Here is a 20,033-nt window from a genome sequence, read left to right on the forward strand (position 1 = left end):
GCAAGGAAGTGAGAAGCTGCAGCAAAGGATGAAAACCCCAAGGGCCTGAGAGGAAGGGGCTATAGCCAAAACGGCAGGTGGGGGAGCAGGCTGAGTGTTCCATTGGAAGAAACATCAGCTGGGGTGTCTGCTCAGGGCTTGGGAAACGTGCCAGAGCCTGGATGAAGGAGGATCTTATGGGCTACCCTGACAGGGTCTGTAACTCTTTGGCACTCAAATTTCTGGACCAGCACTTCTGATTCCCACCTGGGCATACCTTGCTGCAACAGAGCTTGCATGTACCTTAATGATTCTTGCTAGAAGTTCAGGTGTCTGGTAAGGTCTTTCTTTTTTTTTTTTTTTTTTTTTTTTTGAGACTGAGTCTTGCTCTGTCACCCAGGCTGGAGTGCAGTAGTGTGATCTCGGCTCACCGCAAGTTCCGCCTCTTGGGTTCACGCCATTCTCTTGCCTCAGCCTCCCGAGTAGCTGGGACTACAGGCTCCCTCCACAACGCCCGGCTAATTTTTTTTTTTTTTTTTTTGTATTTTTAGTACAGATGGGGTTTCACTATGTTAGCCAGGGTGGTCTCGAACTCCTGACCTCGTGATCCACCTGCCTCGGCCTCCCAAAGTGCTGGGATTACAGGCGTGAGCCATCGCACCCAGTCTTTTGATATTTAACTAACCTGAGGCCTAATAAAATGCTCTTTTTAACACTAACACATTTGAGATAACAATAACTTACATTGGGCATTTACCTTAATATGTTTTACATGTTTCAGCTGTTAAATTCTCCCAACCCTTACTGATGAAGAAAACCCAGCACAGAGAGGTTAAGTAATTTGCCCAGGTCTTCTTTTTTGAAGGAATAAAGAAATGGCTCTCAAAAGTTAAAATGCAGATACTGTGCCCCACCCTAGGGTTTTCAATTCAATAAAGTTACGGTGGGTCCTGTAGATTTGCATTTCTTATAAGTTCCAGGGTGATGCTGATGCTGCTGGTCCAGGGACCACACTTTGAGAACCGATGGTCTAGACCAGGGATCAGCAAGTTTTTGTTATTATTAAAGGGCCAGATAGTAAATGTTTTTGCTATCTTGTATGATTTGCAGGATGAAAAGTAAAATCGAGGATATTATATGAGTACTTATACAACCATCTAAAATGTAATCACTTAAAAATGTAAAATCCATTCCAGCTATCAGGCCGTAAATAATGGGTGGCACGCTGAATTTGGTTTATGGGCTGTAGATAACTGGCCCCTCATCTAGACCCTAGACCAACTTCTGGTCTTGATCCCAACTGCCCCCTGACACCACAACTGTTTTCTTGTTTTTCCTGAGGTCCCAGCTACCTAATGGCCTAATCAGGGAAGTACACCTTAGCTTCAAGCTGCTGGAAAGGTCAATGAATGTCCAGCACGGACCATGAAACACTCGGGACAGTGGTAGAACTGCCACTAAGGAAAGGAAACCTCTTCTGTCGCTGGCTCCAAACCTCTGGTGCCCAGGAGCATCCTGGTCACTATGAAACTGAAATGTTCCATGTTGATTGATGATGTTGGAAGCTGATCATGTGTTTGATTTTTTCCGGGGCCAGATAACATTAAAAGTGTTAAACACTAAACAACATTTAGTGTTGTTTTCTTTGAGAATAAAGGATTCTTAGAGCTTTTAAAATGGTAATGATGATAATAAAGGCATCCAAACTACTGTAGTTTCTTTTTTTTTTTTTTTGACTGGGTTTTTTTTGTTTGTTTGTTTTTTGACACAGAGTCTCACTCTTGTCACCCAGGCTGGGGTGCAACAGTGCAATCTCGGCTCACAGCAACCTCCACTTCCTGGGTTCAAGTGATTCTCCTGCCTCAGCCTCCCAAGTAGCTGGGAACACATGTGTGTACCACCATGCCTGGTTCATTTTTGTATTTTTAGTAGAGACGGGGTTTCACCATGTTGGCCAGGCTGGTCTCGAACTCCTGACCTCAGTTGATCCACCCACCTCGGCCTCCCAAAATGCTGGGATTACAGGCATGAGCCACCACGCCCAGCCTGTAGTTTGTTTTTAAAACATAAAATTGTTGGCATATTTTCCATAACCCAAAAGTGGAAGTTCTGATACTAAGGTTATTTTATATTTATCAGGAGTGGTCCTTCAGAGGGTTTTGCATTCTGCAGAATTTTTGTGTTCATGGGCTTCCAATTCTGAAGGCATCCCCTTTCATTCTTGGTATTTACAAACAGGAAAAGAAAGCACAAGCCTCACGCAGAAAGTAACCTCAACATTTCCCCAGGATGTTTACGGAATGCGCAGTGTGGAGAAGACATTCCAATAACGATGCCTGACCACTGTCGGGTTTTTCAATAACAAGTCTGTGTTGTCCTTTCACTCACACACATTATGAAACTCATCAGGAATTCCCTGTCTTATTCCAGTGATAGGGAACATGATTCAGAACCGGTCCCCGTTCTGTGATCTGCTGGGGAACAGCAGGGTTAGCCTTACTGCTTTCCCGAAGATTCCTAGAGAGTTCTGCAAAACGGATAAATCCGGCCTTCAGTGGCTTCCAGCAAGTTCTAAACAGACTGTCAGCATCTTCCCCACGAGTTCAGTCTGCATAAAGGTTTTCATGTCTTTTCACTGTAAAAGCATCCTACATCATGGTCCCTGGAATGGAAATAAAAAGTAGATGCCAGAACCAGCTGCCAACATGTGCTCTTCTGCTTACTGAGAAAAGCTGAGATCAAGGGAATAACAGAAAAGAAGGTGAAGGTATCCAACATCCCGTGCAAGTACCTGCATTCTGTTTGCTCTGGTAAGAATCCAGTGGCCCTTGTTCTTGGTACTCTGCCATCTTTGACAAAAGGGCACCGATGTTGGGAAGCAGTGTGCTGTGGTCGACAGGCCCCTGTAAGATTGGGAGAACTCCCTCTTCCAGGATCATCTCGACAGGCGGCGACTCTATCAAATGTTAGCCATTCCCTTCCCTAATTAAGGTTCCTAGTCCTTTATCTGAAATGCTTGTCAGGCCAGATGTGTTTTGGAATTTGGAATTTTTGCAATTATAAAAGAAATTTGGAAAGTCAAATAGTGGTTGCCAGGGGCTGGGGAAAGGGGGAAATGGGGAGTTGTTTGATAGGTACAGAGTTTCAGGTTAACAAGTAAAAAGAATTCTGGAGATTGGTTGCACAACAATGTGAATATACAATCAGTATTGAACGGCACCCTTAAAAGTGGTCAAGATAGTAAATTTTGTGTTATATGTATTTTACCACAAATTTTTTAAAAAGTCATTTAATTCCTATATTCTATGCTTCCAAATACCTGGGTATTTTCAGGGTAGTACCCTGAAATCAAACACGTGGATATTTCTGCAGCAAAATGTGCAACTAGTCTCACTAGCTGAGATTTACAAAGTATCATAAATTGCCTCGTATTAATTCAAGTCAGTTTTGCCACCAAGGGAGTTTGCTGAACATTCACTGAAAGACTTTTGGTTTTCAGGGGGCTCTGGAATTTGGAATTGCAGTTTTCAGGAACTGTGAGCCTGCAGCTGTCACTCACCCACCCTACCTTTGTGCAACATTTTCATTACCCACAGTTTACAGAGGAGAAAATAGAAACAAGAAGTAATAGCAGTAGGAAAGTAGTCACTTGCCCAAGGACAGCCAGCTCGTCGGAATCCAAACTTCCTGGTACCACTGTTAAGCCCTCACCTTAACCGCAGGCTACCGTGAGCACAGACAGGCTCACCCAACTACAGAATCTTAAAGAGGTCTCTTGAAGTTTTAAGAGAGATGCCAGAGGATTCATCCCAATATGGGCGCTAGTAGAAAGTGTGTGGGATGGGGCTACCTGGGGGCTTTGATAATGGCCTCCCCATCTTAGAAGGCCATAACGCTGCCCTCTCACCAGTCCCTGATAAGTGCCATTCTCCGAACCAGGAGCAGGAGTGGATAAACTACTGCTCTGTGGCCGTTGGCACTGCCCTTTGACTTTTTTTTTTTTTTTTTTTTTTTTTTTGTTACTCAGGCATAAAGTACAGAATCTCGCCAATCAGGTGAACTTTTCCAATGCTAATAGCTGCTTTAGGCTGGAACTGTTCTCAAGAGATGAAGGTATGTAAATTAAGTGTCTTTGATGCCTCCTGTATATTCCAGGGGAAATGAGACCAAAAGAGTTCTAAAGTCCCACAAAGAGCTAATTAGAAAAGGCTTTCAGCTTTCACCTCTCATGTCACGGGTCACCTGCCCTGTCCTTTGGTTAGGAATGGTTCCCAGTTGCAGATATTGTATCAAAAATTGATCTTTCCACCAGACCTGCATTTGTAATGCCTGTCTTCTGCACATCAACATCAGTGCCATGGGAAACCTACTAAGTTGGTCAGTTTCCGCATCATGGCACTGCCCTGGCTCAGGAAGGACGGAGCCAGTCCTCAAGCCATCAGCACTGCTGATCCTATTGGCAAGGAGCTAAAGAGCCAAGGCCAGTGTTCTGGAGGAGCTGGCACAAAGGCTGGTTCCCTGTGCAATGTCTTTGAGAGGATGGAGTGGGGAGAAGACGTTTCATGAGCCTTCTGCCCTTTCTGATGTCAATTTAGCAGCAGTAATTCTCTAAGACATGTGGCCAGTGTGCTGGTCAGCTGCTGGTGGGGCTGACATTGGCTCTATTCTTAGCACAACTTCTCCAGCAAGGGAAAGCCTTTTGTTCAGAGGTGTTGGGACTCCCTTGCTAGTTAGGTTAAACAAAGAGCTCCTCTGTTGACTGAGAGAATACCTCAGGCTTTCAACATGTTGCCTTTAAAGAGAACAGATAGAACTTCCATAAATCCCTGAGTCATCACAGTTGAGCAAGCCATCTTTACCTCCTGGAGCTGACAGTGTGTGGCATGACGAATGTTTAAACACACACGTACACCCCACACATCAACACACACTCTTTCACACACACATAAACACACACACATATAGGCAAACACATACACCTTCTCCATACACACACACACACACACACACACACTACACACACACCCCCACTGGGCTGAGTTTAGCTGAAACGCTAGGTCCTGAACTTAGAATAACAGCCCTGTTGTATTTGACACTACTCAAATGCATGTGGAGTCTTTTTAACCAAATACCACATTTCAGAAGAAATCGTGTATATGTGCATGTGCATGCATGTGTGCGTACGTGTGTGGTCTTACACATCTGATGCCAGGATAAGGAGCCATGCCCTGGATAAGTAGGCACTCAAATCTGTCATATTCTCACCTCTCTCCCTGACAGATATTAGGGATCTTGCATCCAGACTCAGTTTCTAGGACTGCCACTTCCTCCCTTCAATGTTCTGATGTGTGATGATGAGCTAGACACATCCACTCACCCATAACCCTGAAGTTCTGCCGCCTCTTTTGGTCCTGGCTGTCCCTTCTGGGTCAGAGGCAGAGTGCCAGGAGCAGTGGGCCTGTGCTTCTAAGTTTATGGCTGTTAGGGATGGGGCAAGGGTGGAAAGAAGGCAGAAGGCCTGGTAGGAGAAAGCACCTGAGAGACAGATGTCGGGGTTACCAGAAAGATGGGTCAAGATCTTCCCTTTTAGATGTGAGATGCCAGTGTGTACAAGCCCACTTGATGGGCTTTAAACCACATTAGTGTGAATAAAGAATGCCGAGATTGCTTTGTTTCTAGATATTGCAGAATCGAACCAGAAAGACTCATAACTTACGAAAGTTAAGAGAATTCCAACCCCTTCATGTAACTGATGAGGAAAAATAAGGGTGGGATTTATGTAACTTGCCCAAGTCAGAGAATGACAGAGGTGGTACCAGAACATAATTCTCCCAGTTTCCAGTTCATTTATCTCTCAACTCTAACGTGAAGAAGAGAGAAATATGTAAAACTCATTTGACTGTAAATAAGCAAGACTAAAAAGAATAATAAATAATCATTGCTTTTCATCTATGGCAAATAATATAGCAATCTCAGGTATATCATTAATGTGTGTCAGATTCACCTCCATTTTTTGCAAGTAAAGCAACCCTAATCCCGGGCACAGCTACATAACTTGTAGAACACAGTGCAAAATAAAAATGTAGGGCTCTGGTCTGGGGCAGGGAGGTCAGTCTTCCCCTCGCCGAGGGGCCCACCACTCCAGTCCACCACAGATGGGCGGCTCCCAAAGGATTGAAAGCTCTGCACAGGGATGTGTGTGGTACCTGGATGATGGGGCTGTGGGGGTGAGAGGTCCGCTGAGTCATCTGCCAAATGCCATATTGGGATGAGAAGGATGACTGCCATGTCCCACTCTAAGACACTGTGGGGCACACACCCAATCCTGACCCTCCCCATGTTTGCACCCAGGCTCCTACCAGGGGCATACAGGGATAATGAAGCATAGGCCTCCCTGCTTCCATGTGACCTGGTCACTGCCCAAGACAGGGGGTCCCAGTGGTAGTGGGATTGGAGCAGAAAGGGAGAGGCCAGGTGGGGCTAGGGAACCAAGGGGCCAGGGAGAAAGTGACAGAGAACCCAACTCCAGAAGGCAGGAGGTGGGCCGTGAGTGAAGCCATGTCCCAGGCTGCAGCCCATGCTCCACTGTCTCCTCAGACTTCACCTACAAAGCGCACATTCAAATATTAAAAACACTAAAAACTTCAAGACGCTACCTCAAAGCACTACACCCCAAGCATGGAACTCTTTCTAGTGTAAGGCCTTGTGTGGCCTCTAACCATAGTCCCATGCAGCCAGCCCTGACAAAACTTCACTGATGGGTGTATGTGTAGTTTCCTGCTGCACACACAGTGTAGCTTAGCGCTCCTGGGTTGGCAGAAGTAAAGGAGCTCTGTGCCGGCAGGATGGCCAGTGGATGCTGTGTTCATCTGCTAGGGCTGCCATGACAGAGTGCCGCAGACTGGCGGCCTAAACCACAGGAACAGATTTTCCCACAGTTCTGAAGGCTGGAAGGCCTAGATGAGGTATCTGAAGGTTGGGTTTCTCCTGAGGCCACTCTCCTCGGCTTGCAGATGAGGCTTTCTCTCTGTGTCCTCATGGGGTCTTTCCTCTGGACATGCTTGTGTCCAAATTTCTTCTTCTTATGAGGGAAAAGTCAAAGCCCACTATAATGACCTTATTTTAATTTAATTAAGTCTTTAAGACCCTATCGCCAAATACAGTCACATTCTGAGGTCCTGGGGGTTAAGACTTCAACATATGGATTTTGGGGAGGACACTATTTAGCTCCTAACAGATACCACTTCTCAAGTGCTGAATACCAGTAGAAGCAATCTTGGAAAATGGCTCCCTAAGAATCCAAACCTACTTTTATTTTGGAGACGGAGTCTCACTCTGTCACCAGGCTGGAGTGCAGTGGCACCATCTCGGCTCACAGTAACCTCCGCCTCCCAGGTTCAAGTGTTTCTCCTGCCTCTACCTCCCAAGTAGCTGGTATTACAGGCATATGCCACCACACCCAGCTAATTTTTGTATTTTTAGTAGAGACGGGGTGTTTCACCATGTTGGCCAGGATGGTCTCAATCTCCTGACCTCATGATCTGCCCGCCTCAGCCTCCCAAAGTGCTGGCATTACACCAAAACCACTTTTGTGGCTTATTTTGAGGAAACATTTCTAACCCTCCTAATTACATTAATTCCTCTGCTAGATACTCTTATAGCATTTGTCACCATGTTCATGCATATGGTTTTGTGATTTTTTGTTTAAGTTATTTTTCCACTAGAGTGTAAGTCTCTGAGGGCAGGGCCTAATCTGACAGGTTTAGAGCTGTGTCCCTTAGTACCTGACAAATTAAAATTTCTTGAAAAAAAAGGAGGTCAATCAATGACACACAAAGCAATGTAATTAAAGGTCTTGAACTTTCTCATTTTTGGCTTACTGGCCCAAAAAGTGCCCTAGGGGATTCATTAATCTGCCTTTGAAGGGGAGGATTAGAGCATAAAGTACATTGATAATTTCCTCAAACATCCGATGTCAAATCTAACAAGTAAACTTCCTTCCCCATTAAAGGATATCACCACATTAAAAAAAAAAATGTGGTGATGTATGAGACTTCCAGCTGCTGCACAGAAATGGGACACTGTGGGGGTGGGAATGCTTGTTTTCCCAAACATTGGCATTAATCAAGCTGTGGGACACATTCATAGTTAACATTAGTTGCTGCCAAAGAACACATTTGCCTTGTCTCAGTGGTTCCCAGTGCTTCTGGAATGCTGAGACCCTTGCCCCAGGTAAGACTGATATCTACGCACACCCGCAGTGCCACACTGCAAACACACATCCTTTGCTCATGCAATTAATTAACAGACATTTGTTAAATAATTAGTATGCATCAGATACTAGGCTTGATACTTAAAATACAAAGATGTGTCTACTGGTGGAAATAAGATCCAAGTTCAATAGGATAATCACTAATGAAGCTATAATTCACTCATGTATTTACCCATTCATTCATTCATTCATTCATTCATTCAGCATTTACCAGATGCTCACGACTATGGCCAACTCTATCTTAGGCAACTGAAGGATACTGCAGAGAACAAAAGCGAGAAAGTATTTGCCTGGATGGAGCATATTTCTGGTTCATGGAAGACAGATAATAAACCAATAAATAAATAAGCAGCTAAAATAACGTCGGGTGATGACAAGTGCTGTGAAAAAATAAAGTAGGATAAAGGGCTTGCAAAGTGATGGAGGGAAGCCATCTCAAACAGTGGTCAGGGAAGGCTTCTCTGGGTATTTTGAGCTGATTAGCATGAAAGGGTGAGCCATAAAGAAATTTGGGAGAGGAGTGTTCCAGGCAGAGAGAACGGCCAGGGCAAAGGCCTTGCAGTGAGCCCACTTCAGGGAACACTGAGGAGGCAGACAAGGAAAAGGAGAGCGGTGGGAGATGAGGTAGATGATAACAAGGGGCCACATCAGAATGCAGATTGAGCTCAAGAAACGGTGGGGGCTAGCAGGCCTCGGAGGCAGTCTAGGGTTGGGAAAGGCGGCACTATTCGAAATGAGACTGGAAGAATGCCAGAAATCTACTTAGCGGACTGGATGAGAATTTGTCCTCCCACTGCCTACAGGAAACTAAAAAGTATGCATGCTCTAGGCTCAGGGACAAGCACCCAGTTTGCTAAGATTGCTGTGGCCAACTGGCTGGGCCTCAGGGCCTTATCTTTGGTATCATCCTCCAAGGCTCCTGCCTCTTTTGTATCTGCCTAGAGAACACACCTGCTCCTCTCCACCCAAGAGCTCTCTTAGGTCTCCATCTCTACATTCCTGCCTGCTTCAATATTTTGTTCACCCTTGTATCCTAAGTACCTGGTGTCTGGCACAGTGTGAGTGTGGGAGCTCATTAAGTAAATGAAATAACTTTCTTTCTTTTCCTATCTGCGTCTACCCATCCATCTATTCATCCATCCAACCATCCATCCACCCATCCACCCACCCTTCTTTCCTTCTATTGATACATAAATACATACACAATCTGCTTTTCTCCAAAATAAAGATTTTAAGGAGTCCTTTTATTTTTAACTACACCGTCAGGCCACAAGCCACAACCTTTGCCACATCTTTGTCTCTGGTGCACATTCCTCTTTAGGAGTGAGGTAAGTTGCAGCCACTGCTGGTTTGCAGGCCATTCAGAGCACACACTAAATTCCTCCAGGAAAGGGTGGCTATCCTCAGGGTTTAAACTGGCTCCATATAGGTAAAATAGAAGTATCTAATAAGCTATAAAATGCATCACAGACAGTAAGTTCAATACTTTAGTTGCACATATTTAAGTTCCTGCTGTGTCCAGGAACTCTGACAAATCTTGGGAACACCCCTGGGCATAAGCAGACATGACTCCTGTCCCCACTGAGCTTCTTGTCTAGGGAAAGACACAGGCAGATACTCATATGATAGAGCCTGTGGTAGGGTATGAAATAGGTAGTGTTCTAATGGAAGCCATGCGCGGGTCCTACAGAATAAGTAGAAGTCATTCAGAAAAGCATTTGCAGAGAATAAGTTTCAGGGAGAAGAAATCTAAGGGCAAGGGGTAGCGGTGATGAAAAGCAAAGCTTCTTTAAATAATACAAATGAGGTCAGGATGGCACCAGGCTATATTTGGAGTGACAAGAGAATGCGCTCCCAAAAGGTACTAAAAGAGCTGGGTCTTTATCCTGAGGGTAATGGGTTCACTGACAGGCTTTAGTCATGGGAAAGATATGATCTGATTTGTGTTTTGGAAATATTTCTCTGACTTCTAATGGGAGACATCAAGGGTAAGTATACTAGTGAGGAAGCTGCTGCAATCATCCAAGTGAGAGGTGACAGATGCTGGGGCACAGTAATGACACTGGGGAAAGCCAGACAATTTAGAAAACTATTTAGGGAGGCAGAAATGACAGGACTTGGTAATAATGTGAGTTGGTTGAGGACATGGATTAAAGAAGGCCAACCTCACCAGGGGTTTACTTGCCACACAGAGCTTTGAAGCTAGAAATTTGGTAATTTGTTTTGGGTTTTGTTTCATTTTTTTTAAAAAATGAAAGACAGGGTTTCACTGTCATCCAGGCTGGAGTGCAGCAGCATGATTATAGCTCACTGCAGCCTCAATCTCCTGGCTCAAGCAATCCTTCTGCCTCAGCCTTCTGGGCAGCTGGGAATACAGGTGTGCACCACCACTTCTGGCCAATTAAAAAAAAAAATTTTTTTCGTAAAGATGATGTCTTGCTATGTAGCCCAGGCTGGTCTTGAACTCCTGGGGTCAGTCAATCCTCCCACATAGGCCTCCCATAGCACTGGCGTTGCAGGCATGAGCTGCTGTACCCGGCTCCTTGTTGGTTTCCTTTAGAGTGCATCTCACTTTTTCATCAGAACTTCTGATGACTCTACGGGTGAGGGGTAGAAAGCTCAGAGGCCCTCTCAGGCCTTTGCAGGATGAAGCCAGAAGGTGGGTCAGAACAGAACAAGCCTCCTCCTGCCTCCACCCAAGGCAGATGGCAGCACAGGAATGATGAAGGGCCAAGCTCGAAGCTACTTATTCATTGCCCTACAGAGTTGTGGGAAATGCCAGAGAGCTTAGATAATGAACACATCAAGTAACATTTCTTTAGCATTAGGACATTCTGTCCTACAAAAGAACCATCTGTCAGGTGAAACTGATCCTTTGCTCATATTGATCCAAAGGCCCCCTCCCACCCCAGAATGCCTCCCACAGTGCTCTTGGCTGTTCTGAGTTCAGTTCCGCACTTCAGTGCAGCCTCCACCACTGTGACAGCACGGGCTCAGCACAGAGCATCCTGGAGGAGATAAGACAAGCAGATGTTATGTTTCCAGGAGAGCCGTTTCCTTTTCGGGACATGGAAACCCAGGCACCTGAAGGGATGAAGGAACATACGAAAAGAATATCCACTGCTGAGGAAATGCAAAGAAGATTATCTGCATGAAGGCTGGTTAATGAAAAAAGGCTTAAATAAAAAAAAAAAAACCTGAGTATCTCAGAGCTACAGAGAAACTATGCTGAGGCCTCTGGCACTCTGAGTAACTCAAGTCTTGGTCTCGAATTTTATCAAGCAAACAAAACTAGTAAGGTTATTATTTTATCTCCCTATACATTCATGCATTAAGCATTTCCCCAAATTTTCACCAACAGTCTTTTCATCCCTCTCATTAGTAAAAACGTGAAGCGCTTTATCAATCCTTCCACCAGTCCTTATAGCAGATAATAATAATATAGATGCACATGTCACCCCTCCAAAAATAGAAGAAACAATAAAAAACAAATATAGAGCAACAATTAAAATGTTCACTACCTCATAGCAAAGCAAAGCACAAACTACTGTGGAACCACCTCTATTCACAAGGCAATCAAGTAATCAAGAAATTCAAGACAAGACTCAGGCAGGTTGTGTCAAGAAATGTTTGTGTTAGCCAAGGAAAACAAATAGTACCATCTATTGAGTAAATGTCAAACTCAATGTAGAGTATGGTGGTCACTTAGAATCTTCAACTCACTGGATTTCCATGAAATCGGAACAAAATTATAAACATCCCCCAGGTTTATAACTTTGTTCTGATTTATCAGATTGGTGCTCTCACAAGCTAATAAATTCCAAGGAGCTAGTGTTAATGGTATTATACCATTTACATTTATTTATATTTGAGCATGTAATTTTCAAAAGCAACTCACAATTTCCGAATGTCTTAGATAAGAAGTTCACTTGAGGCTTTGATTTCTTGCAATAGACCAGATATTCTTAAACATGCTCCAGTACTAAGCCCCTAACAATAGTAAAACATGAAAGAAAGAAGAAATCCTCAGAGGCCAAAAGTAGAAAAAAAAATTAAGCAAAAAAACCAATTCAGACGAAAAAGTAAAAGATGCAGCATGATGATCTTTACGTGTCAACGTGGTTAGGCTGCAGTCCCCGTTATTCAATCAAACACTAATCTGGGTGTTGCTAGGAAGGCATTTTGTAGATGTGATTAAAGCCTATAATCAGTTGGCTGTTAGCAAGGAAAATGACTCCTCATAATGTAGCAGGCCTGATTTAATCAGTCAAAAAGCAGAACTGGGTCTAGAGCAGAGCCGAGATTTTCCAGAAGAAGAAATGTTGTCTGTTTTGGGCACAGCAGTTTCAGCCTGTGCCCGAGAGTTCTAGCCTGACCTTTTGGCTGGCCTGCCCAAGAATTTGGGACTTGCCGAGTCAGCCCCCACTATTGCATGAGCCAATTTCTTATAATGAATTTCTTAATATATATTTCCTACTGGTTGTTCTTATCTGATTGAACCCTGACTGGCACATGGCACTGGTAGCTCATCTGGGATATCTGTTGCTCCCTATTTTTGCTCTGGGGAAAAAAGACATTAGAACTCATAGGGTGAAAAGTCAGTCTAGGGACTAAGTGAAAAAGGAAACCAGAAAACAAGCAAACAAAGTAAGTAAACTAACCAAACAAAGTGGGCCTTGACTCTAGGTCCAGGGGAGACAACTATTAATTAAGAATCTATAGCCACAAGCCTTAGATTTAGGGCCCATAGATTAGGGCCCAAATTCACAACAGGATATGTGTGATTTTAACATTAAACATATTGAGATACCACTTCATATTCACCAGACTAACTACATGTAAAAGTGAGAATGCCAAGTACTAGATAGAATATGGGAAAATGGAAACTCTCGTTCACTGCTCTTGAACAATTTTGCATTATCTGTTAAAGTCATAGACATATTTATCTTATTGGTTACTAATTTCATTCCACTACTGGGTGGAATGAACCCAGTACTGGAATATCTATGAACCTGTGTACTAGGAAATATGGACAAGAAGGTTCTTTTCAACATAATGTATAATAGCCCAAGCCTGCAAGCAGTTCAGATCTACTCAAAGGAGACTGGATCGAGTGTGAAAGAACCATGAGATGGAAATTCTACAGAAGAGAAGATGAATGAATTGTAGCTACATATCCTAGCAACTCAATATTGTGTAGCAAAAAGTATAAAACTGTCCTTAAGATTCCAAATCTCTTGTTGGTCTTACTATATATTATAAAGATAAAGCCAGGACTAGATCTCTACTTACTCATGTCCTATACCCAAGCTGTCAGTGCTTCAGACAAAGAGCTATATTCTATTTACAATTCTACCCAAACACCCTAGGAAAAACCTGGTGCAAAGAAGATACCTCATGGATATTTGTTGAATGAATGAATATATTTTGAACACAAGCATGTATGCCAGGAGCCAGACCCTGTTTTTCTAGCCTAGAGTCCTAATGCATGAAATCCCAGACTCCAACCTTACCTGCCAGGACCCTTTTCTGCCATAGATGACCCAGTATCTGTTCTCATCTGATTGATCTGACCAGTGTTCATTCTTCTTCCCCAGATTTCTGGAACAAAAGTTCCCACAGAGACTTCCATCTAACACCACTCAAATCCCAGTGTGATCATGTTCTCACCAAAAAGCCTTAGAGAAAGGAGCTTGTCTCCGCTGATAAAACGAGGTTTTGAAATTTCCCCTGGATTTAATTCAGGCAAGCTATATTTTCCCACTGTTTACCGTAGATTCTAGAAAGTCGATCTTAGAGGAAACAAGAATTTCAGCAGTGCTTACCAAACATAAAGCTTAGAAAAGCAAACAAAACTAGCAAAACAACTTAAGAAAATGTAGCTAAAAATTGAGTAAATCAAAAACAAAATAGCATCACATTAAAGGCCTGAAAAATAGAAATTAAGTCACATTGATAAGGGACATATTGTCACACTTGGGCACCTTTCTATGTGGGAAATAAAAATGAGTGAAAGGACAGATTTTAGGAGAAATGAATTGATGTTTTTTCTCTCTTGAAGCACTGGGGTACTTTTAAATTACATCTTTCTTCAATATCTAGAGTGTTCCTCTTTGAACATTACAAAAGCAAAATGCTTTATATATGGTAAAGGTGATCTTTTCTTCGTATAATCACAGTGATTCAGTCTGGCAACATCAACTGACCTGCATGAAACGTACTTTAATGTTGGTTAATGATACCACTACTGTCAGTTAATTCTGTCCTCTCTGCAGGGCAATATAGTATAAGAACACTGCAATGACCTGGTTTAGCAAGGCCAAGAACATTTCATTATACCAAGATTTAAACATTTTAAACGTCATGTGTGGTTTAAGAATAGTCACAAGCACATTAGCAATTCTTGAATCTCTACCTACTGTTTAAAGAGTAGCTATGCATTACACGTATTGTCTGAGGAAGAGAAATGATCACACACAGTTGATACTTCCTCAATATTTGGAACAGGCATGTTTCTTTTTTCTTTCCATGAGTGACATGTATATTAGACACTAATACACTCTAGCTTCATCTTCTTGGCTATGAAATACCCTTTGTCAGTTCCTTTTTGATGACTTACTGAATTCCTACTTTGCACTGAACCCTCTGTTACACACTGACTGGGGAGGGAATACCTATTCTAATAGGGCTTGTGAGAATTATTGATGAAACAAGGTTTATATTCAAGGAAGACTTACAAAGTAAACTGGAGACCGTATAAAGCTTCAGGTAGAATAGAACTGTGACTCGTGAGCTTGGCTATATTCTGACACCAATTACTCTGATGCTTTTGACAATTCTCTCCCTTCTCTGAGACACAACTATCTCTTTGGTGAAAGAAGGAAGGAAGCTACATAAGGCACCCCCAAAGGTTCTTCTAGTAGAGCTCTTCAATTCTAACACTCTGGGGTACTAAGCAGATGTAAGAGTGTCCTTTTTGTGAATTTCTCTACCAGATACTCTCTCATACTTGCTTAGTACCTCAAGATACAAAGGTGGAGAAATTACAGCTGGTGGAAATTCTATCTGATGGAGAAATCCCATCTGGTGGAGAAATTAGCAAGGCAAAGATAGTATGGCATTAATCAGAGAAGGTTCTTTAGAAGTGGAAAGTCTTGAGACTGGCCTAGAAGCACAACATGAAATGGGATGACAAACATTGTAACTGTGGAGTTGCCCATGCCCTAATAGGGGGCCTTGATATTTGTAAACCCCACTCTTTTCCAATCCATCCCTTCTGTTTTCATGACTAAATATTTGCTATTCTCAATTCATTTGTAATTAACTCTGCCTCAATAGGGGAGTTGTGAGAGAGTGGTGTTCAAGGTGGGTAGATGAGGAATAGCCTCACTCATTTCACAGAGCAAGGATGCCTACAGGAGCGAGTGTCCAGCCAAGTTCACTCACTATGCTAGTAACTTTCTCCACCGTATTGACATTCTAGGGATTTAAAAGGTACCAGATCACAAAGTGTTCCCCATCACCCAGAGTGTAATAGAACTGGGCAATTATCCAGGTGATGGATCAACGACAAACAAGAGGACGCTAGATATTCACATTGAGACTAACTTATCTGTATTGATACCTTCATCACTCAAATCAGCCACATGATATATTTCATCCCTTTTCTTGATACTTGTTAGAGGATTTAGCCAGTAAGTTATCTAATTTAAAACAAAGCTGCGGTAACTTACTGAAGTTAACAATTTAAAGCAGTTGTCTGTTTTTGTGTACAGAAAACATTTTAGACTCAAAAGTTCCTTATTGCTTACATGCTCTAAGATGATAGAAGAAACTCCCAGGGAAGTTGCTATCTGGCATAGGGTCTGGGTAAAGTCTGTAGGGAAGTCACTTGTCCCCTTGTTCTTTCATTCTCCTGTTTGCAAAGCTCCAGTTCTGAGTCCCTCCTGCCCTTTTCAGAATCTACCTTTCCTCACTCCCTCATCATCTGTTTTCCCTTTGAGGTCTATAGTTTCCAAATCCTCAAGACACATAAATAATGTTAGGGATTCCTTTTGTTAATGGCCCCTCTGGCATTGTTTTCTTCTCTGAAGAAAGGAGATATTATACAACATTTAAGAAACTGTCCCGATTCCCAATCCTGATAAACTAATGCATAGTTTATTATCTCCTACACACTAAGAAGAATGTGGGAGTTGCAAGGAAGTGACTTGGATCAGTTTACTTCTGAAAACTACCTGAAATTATTTGGGACAAGGCCAAGAGGACCAATTCAGATCATTCTTGGGGCTTAAGGACAGGGAACGCAGCTCAGCAAACTGCAGACACGACACTGTGTAGCCGAAAGAGGCTTTACTGAATTCATCATCTGACAATGTGTTGATAATTTTTTCAGTTTTTCTTCACACATTATTATCAGCATCATCAAACATTTAAATCTGCCTTCCATATGCAGATGTGACAAGCTGTCTGGTAATATTCTATACTAATGTATTATAACACTGCTAATACTGAAAATCATTACATCTTTATTTTAACTATTTTCCTCTACACTATTCAGAAGAGTTTTTTTAAAAAAAATTCATTATAAATGTCTTATAAGTATCATCAATTAATGTGGCAAAGATGCTTTCATTTCCTTCTCATTAAGAATATGCAGAGACTCAAGTATTGACAAGTGAAAGGGTTTATACAACCAACAAGAATGTACACTTTCTGGCAACAGAATACAGAAGAGATTTGAATGTCATGAAGATATTTTAAAAAAAGAATACAGAGGAGATAAGAGACTTGAATAAGAATAGGTCATGTTTTAATAAAACAACCAAAAGAACAAAACGGATTCCTCAATCCAGGAGGATATGTGAGTCACAATACCGTTTAATCCACAGGTTGGCTCCTTGGTTTCTGGAACTTTCTGCCTCCTGTAAACGATGTGCGGGTGGTACCCTCCCTCAACCAGTGGGTGCTTCTTCACGGGTTCAATGAAAAAGTCTCCATGTGGTAGTTGGAAAAATCCAGTCTGTAAATACATTCAACAAGAAAGTTTATTTTAACCAATTCTATATACATACAAAAAGCAAAGTGAAAAATTCTACAGCTTATGAGTATGTCTGAAACTCCTAAGACCAGTGCTTTCAGAGTCTGCTGTTTGATCTCATAGAAGAGTTACATGCAAATAATTTAGTGAAATACCTTTATAGTCATCGTTACTAAATATTTGGGAGTCACAGATCCCTTTGTGACCTTATTGAAAAAAGTACACATGTACACATGAATCCGAAATGCAGCCTACAATTCTTTAGGTTCACAGATTCCTCTAAAACCCATTGCTGGGTATCTATGGATCCCAAATGAAGATCCAGTGTTTCCCAGTTGTTCTATTATGGAGTTGGGACCTATGTCCCACACTCCATTGACAACTTTTAGAACATTTGCCTGCATGGGTGTAGCCCAGCCACATATTCACACAACTGAGTGTTTAATGGCACTCTTCACTCAAGAAAACGAAGAAACATAATACAAAGTCCTTGATCTGAGACTGAGTTTCAGGGGCCTACGGCAGAAAGCTCTCTGTCAGTTTCTAGGGAAAGGGGGACGTTCTCATTTCACAGATATGAAAATCAGTGACATGCTACAGAACACTGGCCAATGAGTAACTCCTTTTAGAGGTCAGGTCTAGATGTGCTCTAACCTACAACTCTCTTGTCCTTTCAGGAAAATGTTTAGTGCCCATTTGAGGTGCTTAGAAAACTGCTTTGTCAATGATCTCCTAAGAATCCAGGTTTAACTCTCAGGATCTCAACGCTAAGTCTATGTAACAAAGGAACTGACCTAGACGGACTGCTTGGCGCATCACATTAAAGTGATCAGGAGCTCAGACTAGGGAATTAAACTGGGTTCAAACTAAATAACTCCTCCATGCAATAGGAGTGACTGGCTGAGTTTTTAATTTCTCAGCTGAAAAATAGGATAAATCAAGGGTTGCTATGAAGAGTAAATGAGTTAATATAGGCAAAGGTCTTAGAAGAGGGCCTGGCTCATAGTCTCACCTACCATTAGGCTCTTTCTGGATCTCTGATTCTATGTCAGTTTATTGCAATAGGGTCTCCAGAGTCAATATAGCAGTTCAGTAAATGTTAAGGTTGCAAAACTGAACTTGGAAACATGGGGGCTTAAGGAAACTGCACAAGGCTTTCAAGGTTCAAGCTCCTTTCACTATTCCTCAGTAACTCAAGGCTTCCTGCTCTGCAGATGAGTCTGAAGACAAGCTGAGGAGCCCCCACAGTCAGGAGGCAAGAAGGGCACCAACAAAGAGGAACGCTGGTCTCCACCGGACAGCTCTAGACTTGGGAGTCTTTCCAAAATGTGTGCTTCACTGTAGACAGTAATGTAACCAGATCTTAACACAAACCTCACAATCGGCTTCCTATTTTGATTGCTGACCTTGGAATTTATTTAATAATAAGCACCATAGAAAAAAATAGAGCACTTTACTGGGAGTAATAAGAACAGCTGTGTGACCTCAAATGGGTCATGCAAACTTTTTGAGGCACAAAGCCCTCTTCTGTAAAAGGGGGCAACACCTACTACCTCATAGGGCTGTTAGGGGAATCAAATGAGGTGAAGCTTGTAAAAGTGCCATGCAAACTGCTTTATAAATTCAGAGGGGTAATACTTTAACTACCAGCTCCAATAGCAGTTACATCTGACACAATTTGCTTTTATGCTGACATTGCTGAGAAAACAAGACATTTTTTTCAGTATCTGTCTCTGAAGATAATCTCTGGAACAGGAAGGAAGAATAGACAAGGCCCAAAGACAGTTGTGAAATAACTGCCATAAAATAGCGGGAAACAGACTCTGTGCAGTGCTGAGCTTTGATTCCATTTCTCTTCTGAGTCAGAGACCAGGCACAAGAGGAGAATGTGAACCTGTTGTCAGAAAGCTCATTCATTCCATGGATGAATGGCCATTAGTGCACCTGCTATCAGCCCAATACTGATGTCTTTGAAGGAGAAAAACTACAAAAGATACCACCAAGATGAAGGAGTTATTGGTATTTCTTCAGTCTCAAATTTTGGACCCGACTGGCACAGAAGAAACAGATGGGACTCCACTTGAGGACATAATAACCATTTTACACGCAACATGAATGAGAACGCCTGAGAACCAAACCAGCATCTTCCTAAAGGCTTACTCCATTTGCATTCCTCCACAAGGCGGTCTTGCCAGGGTGCACATGGAAATCACCTATTCAACTTCAGTGTTTCTCAGAAGCTACCTGGAAACCTGTGAGAGCTGCTGACTCATCCACCAGAAGAGAAGCCGGAGATCTGCTGACATGCAGTAGGCTGCTGGTCCCATGATCCTGTGTGTTTGTCATGGAGAAGGGAACAGGTAGGAGAGGGGATGAAGCAGCTGTGGGGAGAGAGAGGTGGGGAATTCCTCAGCTAAACTCTGCACCTCTTCTGTCTCCCAACATATAAACGCAGAGCTTTGTACATCTAGTACCCAGGTGAGCCCAGTTTATTGGTCTCCTCCCATCTAACTGGAGCTAGCGTCATGCTAGAAAAAAATCACCCATGGTTTGCTTTCCAAAGAAAGGGCTGGCTCCTACTTTCCCTGAAGCAAATTGCCCAAGAGAACCACCTTCTTCGGTTACCAGGTCTGTACCTGAACCAAAGAAAATAGTTTCCATTTCGGTCTTCTTTGCAACCTGCTCACTTCTCTTACATCTTTAAAGGAGAATGGAAATGGAATTGAGGAAAAAGTATCCAAT

At 42.6% G+C, this 20,033-nt stretch overlaps 1 protein-coding gene across 2 annotated transcripts in view; it reads right to left on the reverse strand.

Annotated features, from left to right (window-relative positions):
- The window catches only part of ADAMTS12 (ADAM metallopeptidase with thrombospondin type 1 motif 12), a 366,676-nt gene that overhangs the window by 199,469 nt on the left and 147,174 nt on the right, over positions 1-20,033 (reverse strand). For both annotated transcript variants that reach the window (XM_025389155.1, XM_025389156.1), the window contains exon 3: positions 17,129-17,273. In XM_025389155.1, coding sequence (XP_025244940.1) covers positions 17,129-17,273 — 145 coding nt within the window. The remainder of the gene's footprint in view (positions 1-17,128; positions 17,274-20,033) is intronic.

This window comes from Theropithecus gelada, chromosome 6 (assembly GCF_003255815.1).
Source record: "Theropithecus gelada isolate Dixy chromosome 6, Tgel_1.0, whole genome shotgun sequence".
Classification (NCBI taxonomy): Eukaryota; Metazoa; Chordata; class Mammalia; order Primates; family Cercopithecidae; genus Theropithecus; species Theropithecus gelada.